This window comes from Psittacula echo, assembly GCF_963264785.1.
Source record: "Psittacula echo genome assembly, chromosome: 4".
Taxonomy (NCBI): Eukaryota; Metazoa; Chordata; class Aves; order Psittaciformes; family Psittacidae; genus Psittacula; species Psittacula echo.
In genome coordinates, this window is record NC_137738.1 from 27,938,468 (window position 1) to 27,951,520 (window position 13,053).

A 13,053-nucleotide genomic window follows, 5' to 3' on the forward strand; every position below is an offset into this window, starting at 1 on the left:
GGACAAAAATACAATTAGAGTTCCTCACTTTTCTTTAGTCCGCACAGATGAAAAATGGTTGATAGGTTCTTTAGAGACAAAAGCAAACTCCAGAGCACCATCTACAGGACTGACTGCTCACCAGACAAAAGGTCAGCCTTCAGTATCCACTTCTGAAGATTTTATTACAGATACACAAGATTGTTTATCATGTATACATATATTAGGCACGATAAACTGAAGGACATACACTATTAGTTATAAGTTCAAGTCCAGACTTTCAACTTCACAGTAAGGCTCTTAAATCACAAAGTATCAGCTTCTCAGATAACACAGATGATTTTAGACAACATGATTTATGTCCATTCTGCTAGCACAAATCCAGTGAAAGACAATAATAAATAACATTTTCCAGCAATAAATGGCACAAAATCATATTATACAACACATAACTACGAAAGTTATATTTGTATACATAGATGCATGCAGCTGGCCTGCTAGACTAGGCTTTCCTAGGCTTTCTGTTGAGTTAAAGGAAACTGTAAGATATTGAAAAAGTTTTCAAGCAAAGCCAAAAATTAAATTATATTTTCAACAACATTATAAATCTCAGCTCATTACTAAACAACAGTAACAACCTTCTGTGGACAATCTTCTAAGGTGCTTGAGACTGGATTTTTGCAGAAACAGCATGAATCCTCACAATGTCAATCAAAAAATGACATAACATTTTCAATAAACCACATAGGTATATGCAGCCTAAGTCAAGTGCTCTGTCTGAATCACCTCACCATTTAAGGTATAGCACCCAATTTTAAAATCTTATGAAGACCTTTGCTTTTCACATGTCCAAAAGGATATAATAGATCTGCAAAATGGCCAACATGAATTAAACTGTTCTCTTATCAGCAACAATTAAAGAAATTATTCAGACTCAAAAATTATAAAGGGGGCATGATACATACCTCCATTATGAGTTGCACAGAGAAAATGAACAGTAAATAATTTTCAATGTCTTTCAAAAAAGAATTATGATCAAAGAAACTGTTTGGTAGCAAGCTTTAAAACAAAGGGAGGAACTTTCTTATAAAACACACAGTAATGCTGCAAAATTCTCTGTCACATAGCATCATGGACACTAAAAGCTCACACAGATTCAAAAAGTGTTTAGATCTTCATGTGGGAAGGGAAAACAAACAAACAAACAAACAAACAAACAACAATGACAAACCAAACCCAAAAAAGATCAGGGCTGTTCAACACAAACCCATCATGTTTGCCCCAGAAAGCTCCTGAACCAGAAATCACTGGAGGCTGGGTGACTGCACTGCAATCTGCTTATCCTGCTCTGACATGTATCTACAGGCATTTGCTATCCACCGCTGTTGAAAGCAACATAGTGACCTAACTAGACTTTTGACACAAATACTGTTATATTTTCATAAAAAACATAGAGGAACAAAAGCTTAAAACCAAAAAGTGGTCAAAGACAAGGAGGTGTATACTGATCAGTTGTGAATATGCCATATCTATACATATGTCTGTATCTATTTATATAATTTTATATTTATGTATATGAGCAACTGTTTTATGCTTCTGCACAGGTTAAATATTTCATGAAAGGAAGTAGCAAGCTCTATCTCCAGCACTTTGGAAATTAACACATAGCCAGTTTCTCTCTGTTACAGCCCTCAAATCAAGTGCAAAATAAAAAAAGCAATAGCAGCTGATGTTATCAGCAGAATTTGGTAAGCATACATTATAGAAAGAGCTGATTAGATAATCACATGCAGTCCAAAATCCAAGAAAAGATGATAAACTCTATTCATGAAGATTAAGATGTATACATGACAAAAATCTAAATCAAACAGGAATATTCAAAATTTGTAAAATATTTAAAGTATTACTAATATTTGCCCTTCCTAAATAGAATGCACAGAAACTGCTAATTCGCTTACCTATGACTTTTCCTGTGGGCTCAGGAAAAAGATCTCACAGATTCACTCTTAGACATGAAGCAAATATTCACACACACACAAATAAAATGTTAATTGGTGTTTGCAAGATTGCCTGAAAGAAAACAAAGAAACCCAGAAAAAAATTCCTATACAGATAAAACTTCCACTGATGTTCTTACTCAGTCTAGTATTTTCCAACAATCCTGTAACTGTAGCCAATACGGAATCAAGATCACAACCTTTCTCACCAATACAAAATTAACTGATGACAGAATGGTACTGTACCTGTAGCTGACACTTGCTACACAGTAACTGTTGTTCTGTATGAATGAAATATAAACACCAGTGCCAGACCTTACCATGGAAGCACTACTTCTGTCTCTGGTGAAATTCTGCACTGATTTCTTAATGGTATAGTTGTCTTAAAGGCGTTTCAGGGCATTTCCATTCCTGGTAAAAATATGGCTTCTCATTTTATAGGCAGTGTGCTTGTAAGGCAGTTACATGTCTTACTATGGAATAAAAACTAACTTTCATTACCCTTCTCTAAATGAGTATCCAGCCACTTGAGATGTGATACATCAGAGATCTTGTGTAGCCCTTGCATGCTGGAGACTACATAAAAAATTGACATGGTTTAGAGGTGGACTGGGCAGTCCTGAGGGAACAGTTGGGCTTTGTGATCTTACAGGTCATTTTCAACCTAGCTGATTCTACAATTCTATGATTCACCCATGATCTGACTCTTAATCTCTACATGCACAACTAGCCTATGGAGCAAAGCTTTTATTTTACTATGTGAAATACAAAGACAAGTAGAAATACTTTATCACTACCATCTATCAGTGTCTGTCAAAGTGGCAAAAGCGTAGGACAGCAACACTTTATCATGTATCACTTTCAAGAACACAAGATGAACCTCCTGTTGCAATTTGTCATTCAATACAAATAGTTCATGCTTACAGAGATCGTGAGTTGACAAGTGTACTTGTATACTTGTATCTACAGTGTGAAATTTCTCTTACAAATGTATAATAATATGCAATATTATTACAAACATTATTGCATAATAATATGCAATTATGACTGACAATCTACTGAAATGGTATCTCACAAATGAGTCTGCCATAATCCCAAAGAGCTCCTCTTGTTGTTAGCAAAACCTAAGACACAGCCCATGAGCCTTATGAGTAAGCAAGGAGAGTGCCACATGCCTTTTATATTGTTACTAAGTAAATTAAAACTACAGAACTGATCTATAGTCAGACTGTCCTCCAAAGCAAGACACTGGGCTCTAATCAGAAATTCTATCTTTTTTTTTTCCTAAAGGAAACTGTCTCTTTCTGCAGCAGCACATGCCATGCACACAATTCACTGAGAGAAGTGACCTGCAGAAAGATCTCAGTGCTCTTAAGAGCCATTAACAAAACCAAACTAAAGCCAGCCTATAAAAGAATGGAAGCTCTAGTATCCTACAAGGATGCTGGGGATAGACCATTCATCAGGGACTATAGTGACAGGACAAGGGGTAACAGGTTCAAACTTAAACAGGGGAAGTTTAGATTGGATATAAGGAAGAAATTCTTTACTGTAAGGGTGGTGAGGCAGTGGAATGGGTTGCCCAGGGAGGTTGTGAATGCTCCATCCCTGGCGGTGTTCAAGGCCAGGTTGGATGAGGCCTTGGGTGGCATGGTTTAGTGTGGAGTGTCCCTGCCCATGGCAGGGGTGTTGGAACTAGATGATCTTAAGGTCCTTTCCAACCCTAAGTATTCTATGATTCTATGAAAATCAAGTTTAATTTGGGTGTTATATACATGCAATTGTATATACACACACATACATAGAGGTGCCCTCATGCCATGAATGGTCTATGAGATAACATTTATATTTACAATATAATATTTAATATTTACAAGTATTATTTACAAGTATTGTAAATAGTATTTACAATATTGATATTATAATTAATAATAATAATTTCATTAATATTTAGTATTCAATTTTAAATTTAATACTTACAAGTATTGATTATTTACAAGTAATATTTACCATAAAATATTTACAAGTATTTATATTTAATATATACAATACATTTGTAATATATACAAGTCATATAATATATAATATTTACAAGTATTGATTGAGAGTTATTAAATCTGAGATAAATCAGCACATTCCTTTGAAAACAAAATAATATATTTTATTTCAAAGGCAAGCTCTTTTCAAAGACAAAAGGATCTTAATGTGATTTATAAGGATATTGCGAAAAATCTGAGAGGCTTGATGCTGACATTAAATCTTTGACATGGCTACCAAGGCCTTGGGGCTCCATGTCAAACCAGGAACTAATTTAGCAGTTTCAGACTCAACAGGGATCTGTTTAATTCTGAACCTGCAGCTAGAAACAAGTACCACAAAAATTACATTGTGATTTCATCAACTTTGAAATTAAAAGAGTGGTCTAACAGGCTCCCCTCAGAATTTCTCGGAATTCCAGTTTCCCTCAGAACCCCTCACTCCTCAATGGGATTATACTGCCTAATAAATGAAAAACAATTATAATTTTAAAGCACCAGGATGATTTTACGTCCATACCACCAATGATAAAGCCAAGTCACCTCATCATGTTATCACAGTATCCAAGGAAATCTGAAGGCAGTAAAACAATAGGCATGATTCCAGGAAATTGGTGGCAATTATCTCATTTTAAATTAAATCAAATCATAGAATCACTGAATGGTTTAGGTTGGAAGAAACCTTAAAGATCATCTAGTTCCAACCCCCTGCCATGGGCAGAGACACCTTCCACTAGACCAGGTTGCTCAAAACCTCAACCACCTGGCCTCGAACACTTCCATGGTTGAGGCAGCCACAACATCTTTGGGCAACCTTTTCCAGTGTCTCACCACCTTGACAGTAAAGAATTCCTAGTTTGGTATATGGCAGAAGAAGTAAAAAAAAAAAAAAAAAGAAAAAGAAAAAATTCTTCTCCCAGAGCATTCCTGAAGGTAAAATACTCTGAAATCCAGATAAAAGTGGTTAAAATTCAAGCTGGGAACTGCCTAATTAATGGGTATAAGATTCATATTTCTCCCGAGAATAGGAATCAGTAACCCGAAAGTATCATTTGCAGCCTTTATTTTTCAAAAAAATTGAACTTCTTCTCTCAGACGCAGATGTACTATTTAACAGATGTATAATAAATATGACAGAATATATGTGACTACAATAAATTAAAGGAAAAGATTAAAGCTTAAAAGATTTTTTTACATTACCACAGAGCAGAAATTTTAGACAGTTATCTACATTAATGTAATTTCTTACCCTTTTATTCACACACAAGTATGCAACTAAATTTATAAACCGAAATACTTTTGCAATATACAATCAACCTGGCACCTGACACAACCTCAATCTTTGCCACCTTTTGCAATCTCATAAGCTATGGCTTATGGTAAACTAAACTTATGGTAAACTAAACTTATGGTTTACTTATGGTAAACTATGGCTTGTAGACTCTGCAGCAAGTACAACAACAGGTAAAAAAAAATCAATCTGCTGGTTTAAAAATAAGTAAAAACTTCTGGAGGCTAACCTTGTACCAGCTGGATTTATCCTGGACCAGGTGCCATTTCTGCTCCCAGAGCTAAAACATAACCTTAAAGCTGGCTCAAGGTTTATATTCTACCATATGTTCTCCCTAATTTGACAGAAATTTAGTACTGCTTCAGTACTTGATCTAGATAAAATTTTATGTCCTTGCCCTAGGCAGCAGAGGTTGAATTAGGTAATTGTCAAAAGTCCATTCCAATCCAAAGCAGTCTATGATTCATTCTATGATTCTGCTATACCATATAGTGACCTGCTGCAGTACAGATGAAATGTTCAAGGTCATGAGTTTGCAAACCCAGACACATCCCTGAAAAATAGCGAAAAGGTCTGATCAGAAAAGATGGCTTCAAAGTTCACCACAGAAAAAGACCCTGTTTCATCCTCACACCCAGCATACCTCCTTTCCAAAGGCTTAATATTAATCAAGAAGGGTAAAGGATGAGGGGTAGATACCTAGAGAGAGGAAAGGGGGAAAAGAAAAAACAAACAAACAAAAAAAGCAACAACAAAAAACCAAACCAAACCCAACCCCAACAAAACACAAAACAAGCACAGCACATTAAAGGGAAGACAGCAAAAAATGGGCAACACACTGTATTACAGTACTTACCGTCACCAACCTCAAAGTCCTTGAAAGCAAGTTCTGACCCTGAGTCATCAAGCAGGATTTCACCATTTAAGGTGAACATCATAGTGTGCTCATTCATGTCAACCATACACCCAACAACATCTCCTGCCAACCATGAGCGGCCAAAATGCTCATTACCTTGATGCCACCGCTGTGCCTGAAAAGGATTTAGAAGAATTTCAAAGAGTAACAGCGATGGTGTGTGTGTTCCTCTCTCCCATACTGGTACAACTAAAAATTAGCCCCCTCAATTAAGATGGCACTTAAATTAACACTTTCACAGCATATCATTCCAAAACAATGCCTGTGAGTGCTCCAAGTTAACTTTGAAAATGGAAATCCAACAATTAACTTCCTGCAAACACACCTCACACCGGTATTGTAAAATGCTGCTCAGCTGACGGGTAAAATAACTATTTCAACATTTTAGTAACAAGAGAATAGCTTATTTTTCTGCAGAAGCTCCATGAAAGACTTGTAATGAAAATAAAATGCTATCAATTACAATGTTAACTAGCCACTTCACAAACTTTTTTTCAAGCAATTGCTTTTATTTAACCTAGTACCCTATAAATTCACTGCTTACAAACAAACTTTGTTTCCTTAAGTATAATTCTAAAAATGTTGTGTGCAAAATAAATGAAACTTTCTGTCATTCCAGATTTTGGAATGAACAGAATTTTCTGTGGATGGACAAGCACTCTGAGTTTCTGATATATTTCAGAGCAGCTGAGAGCATGATTAATGATTTGTATGGCTAACCTTCAAAAGTCAAAGACTGCAAAGGCTCTGGATGTGGTCTTGGATCGGAATTCAAATAAACAAACATCTATTAAGAACTACTGTAACACACATAAAACAGTGTTAATAACAAATAGGTTCCCTATTCATATATTCCATCGCAAGTAGATTTTTAGCCTCTGTATCCATCCTGAAATTCCTAGAAAACAAATGAGCCTACCTGTGTAACCCAAAGGTCAAAAACTTTTCTCTAATCAAGAAGAATCAAGGAGAGAATTGATTAAAATCAAAGACAATAAAATAGCTTTGTGGATTGAAACAGAAAGTTCAAACCCTAAGATGCGGAAGACAAAATACTATATAGCTAGTCTAATAAAGACACAGAACTTGAATAGTTCACTCAAGCCAATTAGATATTTTACAAAAAACAACTTTTCAGTTCTCATTTTAATACATCTTCTCATGTAATACAAGACTGGGGAAAAAATCCAACAGCATGAATAAAAAACATCTTGAGAGCTTGATCTGATGAGGAACAGCCAGAAATACTGTTGACTTCTGTTACATATTGTAACAGTAATAAACAAAATTAATTCCAGCATCAGGTACCAGAAACATTTTGACCTGAGTCATGAGTAACCTTAAAAGCAACTATGGTTTGGATAGCGGTTGCACTTGCCTTCATAGTGAAATAAAAGGTTTTAATGAGACATTTAATCTATTCTGATTAAAATCAATAACACATAAAATAGTTTGTTTTCCTATATATTTTTACTATTACATTTCCATCTGTCATTCTCTCATGCAGAATTAAACTGGAGAAAAAAAATACTGTTTCTATCATACTTCGTTTACACTAAACTGTAAGGATTTCCATGAAAATCTAGGTATGGTGTTCATAACTTTTACATTCCTATGAAAAACTTGTATCAAAGTTTGCTTCAAATGCTTACTGCTAACAATTGTTACCAAATCTTCCCCTAATGGCACTTCTTATGAAGAGAACAACAAAGTAAAAAATCAAAGAAATGAGTCATAGTTAATTACAGCTCTGCCAGTACTCTGAATTTGTGTAAATCCCTTAGATTTTCAGTGCTTTACATATACTGTACAAATACTGTGAAACTGTGAAAAAAATAGAAATGCCAAACACTGCTAATTAATTTTCAGGTGACATTTATCCTCCTTATTCCACTTAGGCCCTCAAAGAGAGAAAAAAAATTATAAAACAGAAATGAAAGAACGGAAGGCAATTATCTCCCTGCCCACGGCAGAGGGGTTGGAACTAGATGATCTTAAGGTCCTTTCCAACCCTAACTATTCTATGATTCTATGATTCTATGATGTTGAGATTCTGACACATGAAATAACACGCAAAATTTAAAGTTTGGCAATCATTTATATTATTACATACAAACATATACAAACCTTAAAGCCATCAAAAACAAAAGCTTCTTCATCTGAGCCAAGTTCCTGATCTGGCAGACAACCTGGCCTCGTCCAGCCAACTCTCATGTCTCCTGCAGTAACTGCCTCAAACTCAAAGTACCACTTCCCAGCCTTCACAGCGTAAGTCTTTTCTGTGCGGAAGATCCTGAATTTTTCCATTATCCCACTACACACATCCAGCCTCATCGCTGTAAAGGTTTAAAAAATTAAAAAAAGTAAAGAAAAAAAATACAACACACAAAGTAACTACTGACAAAATTAAGACAGTGAAAACCAAGGAATCCTTTTGAGCATAGGCATGAAAAGAAGAATGTGGCTGCAGAACAGCCTTATGGTGAAAGCATCCTTGCCAATTCTGGGGAATCTTAGAAATTACTCTACACTAATTCACCTAGCGGGGGACGGGGGAGGGTCCACATTTCCAGTATTATCTTGAATAGCCTATAAGGTCACATCCCTCAGAATTTAGTATCATTTATCATGCCACCAAATGTCTGACTTCCGTTAGGTCAGGTTTGTTAAGTTTCCTGTAAGCAGCTCTGAACTCCCTGCCACATAATTCTTTATTAGTAAATTTTTATTTTTGATGGTCTACACAATTATTGCCTTAAAAACACTTTTGAAGACTCTCAGTACCACACCTCTATAGATGAACCACCTAAAAGCATACTGATAATTTGTTGTCTTTTTAGATTCTAATCAACCTAATTCTTTCTAGATTCTAAGCAACCCCAAAAGTAAAGCTGCTGTGGGAAGCAGTAAGTAGTAATACTAATAAAGAATAAAAATGATGGTGTAGAGCTTTGTAAATCAATGTTTAAAATCAAATTAATGAATGGAGATGCAAAACACCACTAGAGGGCTCTGAATCCTTTAATAACAGTATGGATTTTGGCTGATGAAAGACAATCCCTATGACATTGTCCTGGTTTCAAAGGAATATAGTTTTCTTCCTAGTAACTGGCACAGTGCTGTGATTTGGCTTTAGTCTGAGAATAATGTTGATAAAACCCCGATGTTTTTACTTGTTGCTGAGTAGCGCTTACCCTAGTCAAGGACTTCTCAGTCTCTCATGCTCTGGCAGTAAGGAGAGGCACAAGCAGCTGGGAGGGAGCAAACCCAGGACACCTGACCTAAACTAGCCAACGGAATATTAATGCCACAGCACATCATGCTCAGTATATAAACTGGGGCATTTACCCGGAAGGTGACAATCACTACTTAGGGATGGGCTGCGCATCAGTTAGCAGGTGGGCAATTGTATTGTCCATCACTTGTTTTCATTGTGTTTTATTCCTCTTTCTCTCCTTTTCATTAAAATTATTGTTATTTTTACTGTTAGTATTATTTTATTGAACTTTAGTTCAAGTATTGTACTGTTCTTATCTCAACCCATGAGTTTCGGCTTTTTCTGTTCCCCTCCCCATCCCACCAGGGGACAAGGGAGAGTGAGCAGCTGCATGGTAGTTATTGCCGGCTGGGGCTATAAGCCTTGATAGACATGTTTTACTCATCTCAAACTTGACAGGGTCATAAATTGTGAAATCCAAACCCTCAAAACGAGTATAAAAACCTTTTGCTGAATGCAATACCAGTCTTTGTTTAAGAAAAGCCAGTTTGTGGGACTATGTTCTGCAGGTCCTTTTGTCTGGGAATTTTGCAATAGGATAGATGACACCTTTCAAACGCAAGGATTGAAATTGTGTTCTTTACATTTCATTAGTAACTCTATGGACAGAACTAGCTCAAGGATCTCTGCATCATAAGGAAAAAGTCAATTTTTTCAAGCGGCTCATTCCAAAGGAAAGGCAGGGGGCCTTGTGGTTCTCAGAGCTATAAATGAGGAAACAGGATTAATAATTTTCAGTGGGATTTGGAAGAGATTGTAGGAATTGAGTGTGCTTTGTCTCCTTCTCACCCAACACCACTAGACAACCCCTTTATTTTCATAAGAGGCAAAACCCTCCTCTACCAGCAAACCCACCTTCCCACAACCAAGCAGAAGTGATGCTCACTTACTCTACGCAGCATCTCCCTCCCACAATGGGAGGGGAAGAAATTATGAGCTTATGTGTCAGCCTTAAACTCTCCAGACTAGGCATAGGCAGATTTGACAGTAAGATCATGTCATTTTGCCACCAACACAATCTACTCCACTAGAAAACATTGTTTTGCCCAATTAGCAATCCAGCCTTGTTAAACATTCATAGTGTCAGTGATAACTCAGATTCAAAGTGTAATTTCCTAGCAGCCCCTCAAAAAGCTAGGGATCAGAGTAGATGTGTGGTTTGGAAAAGAAATTGAAAATGGCAGGTTCCCTCTGTACATGTTGGGTATGAGTTATCTGAAGAAATGCTTTACTGAAGGTCTATGGTCTAAATAGGTCCACAATTTAACAATACTGTCATTATATAAAGCAGGAAAAATAATCATTAATTAATCAATATATCGATAGGATACATGCATAACATGCAACCATGTATTTTACTCCCTGGCATAAGATCACACATTAACCAGGATGATAAACATGTTTTCCTGATTTACTGTATTTCAGGGTTGTGTCTGTAGTATTCACAATCCTGATTTAAATTGCTTAAGCTTTTAACATTAATTAATCATATGGGAAAGGGAGAGGGGGAGAGAGTGAGAGAGAAAAGCAAAATTAATCACCATGATCTTGATCAGGAGCTTCCAGGTTGTAACCATAGCCTAGGAGGGTGCGGACTGCTTCCCGAAGACTGTCTTTGTTTGACTTCTTCGTTCGATCATCCAAGAGAGCGTAAGGTACAAGGCGAGGATTTCGTCGATTTTTCACATCCTGCATAAGTACGAAAAATCGATTCAATTTTAGAAACTGTGCTTTGTCTTAAAAACAAAATTGCGCTACAGTAGCAGTAGCTATTTATACCAACAGAAATCACAGAACTGCAAATACAGCAAGGATTCAAAGATACTGCAATAGTCTAGAAAGTCATAACAAAGGAAAGTAATACACAAATAAATGAAACCCTGTGGCTTGTATCTGCTTTCATTTGCCATCAAATTTACTTAAAAGGAGAACAAAACAAACAACAAGAACAAAGATAAATGCAAAGAGTTTGACTGAAAAGTCAAACAGATTGTATTTTCTACAGTGTTTAGAAAACAGCTACCATAACAAGAAGCTAGTACGTAACAAGCTTAGAGACTTTACTGTACTGCAAATATACAGGGGTTTTATTTATAGCACTAAACAAGATATAATAAGCCTGTGCTTTACTATGTCAAATACTTGAAACATATTTTTCCACAAGAAAGGGTAATGGTACGTGCTTAATGTGCAAAATTTTTGTAATAGGTAATGTAATGTAACCCCTCTTCCAGCTGAAATTAATATATTGATAAGGTTTGATCTGTGTATTTTATCTGTTTATTAACACAAGATTGATTAAGTTCTACTGTACTGCAAAATTAAATTATTTAAAAACACTGTTTGACTAGATTATTTAAACACCTGACATAATTTTACTAACAGAATTGGGGTTTTGTCTGCATTATATTCTCACATCCTGTCAGCATTTGTTGGCAGTGAGAGAAACCATACAAAGAACTCTCCATGTTCTTCCTAACATCTTATTTAAACATAAAAATTAAAACCTGGACATATAATGTATTTGTTCACCATATAATTGGTCTTTGTTCTCTTGAATACATATACCAAAGATACTGAGAGGCTTTGATAATTGGTCAGACTTATTAAGAAGGGCAAAAGTAGTGCCTATTACTTTAGAAAGCAGTGCCTACAGTGAAAGTATCTTACTTCTTTTATAGCATTAGAGTTATACTTTTAAGAACGTACATGGTTTTCATTCCAGCTTTACCATCAGGAAAGAAATGGCACGTCCATTCTGAGAAATACTTGTAGGCGTATTTTGTTGTCCTTCAAATGCCTAGATTCAAGGCTACCTGCCTTTTGCCTTATCATGGTGAGTAAATATTAAGGTGCAGTTATTAATTAAGGCTTGATGAAATCTGGTCCTACTAGTGATCATTCTACAAGAAGAAATCTTATGGCGCAAGCACTACCTATATGCTAAAAGGACTAACAGAAAAATAAAGATAATGCATTGCTGGGACACAAACTACTACGCCATATCAACTCACTCTAGTTATAATTAGTGAGAAGGGCACTGAGAAGGGCCAACACAAGGGCCATTTGAAAGGACTGCTTTCCATATTAATTCCAAAACACTGAAATTCACATCCCTTTTTCCAATATTTAATTTGGTAAATGTGGAAAAAGTCTGCTTCCAGAAGAGAATGGACCTAAACAGATGTTGAAGTAAATGTTACAAGGAATTATTTTTTGATATAAGAATATACTCATTAACATAAGAGATGAAACACCATGGCTTCAATTATTTGTGATGGAAAGGACATAAAAAGAGGAATATTTTCCTCTGAAACACTGTATATCCAAAAGATATTACAAAATACTGTCATTAAAAATATGAAATAGAAGTTTGGAACTACAATTACGTAACTTCTTATCCATAATATTCACTTAGACTAATGCACTGGCAATTGCCATAGCAACCATCAACATACATTAACACGCAGGCAATCAGCTTATAACAATATATGATAATGAAATAGAGTGTAAGTACTTTTAAAAATGCCTGAGCATAAAATCAGAGTGAGAAAAAG

The 13,053-nt window shown here is 35.8% G+C and overlaps 1 protein-coding gene across 1 annotated transcript in view; it reads right to left on the minus strand.

Annotated features, from left to right (window-relative positions):
- Positions 1-13,053, minus strand: part of RYR2 (ryanodine receptor 2) — a gene marked incomplete at both ends in the record, with an annotated part of 387,777 nt that overhangs the window by 144,824 nt on the left and 229,900 nt on the right. The window contains 3 exons of the mRNA XM_080615870.1: positions 6,160-6,334; positions 8,347-8,555; positions 11,038-11,185. Coding sequence (XP_080471996.1) covers positions 6,160-6,334; positions 8,347-8,555; positions 11,038-11,185 — 532 coding nt within the window. The remainder of the gene's footprint in view (positions 1-6,159; positions 6,335-8,346; positions 8,556-11,037; positions 11,186-13,053) is intronic.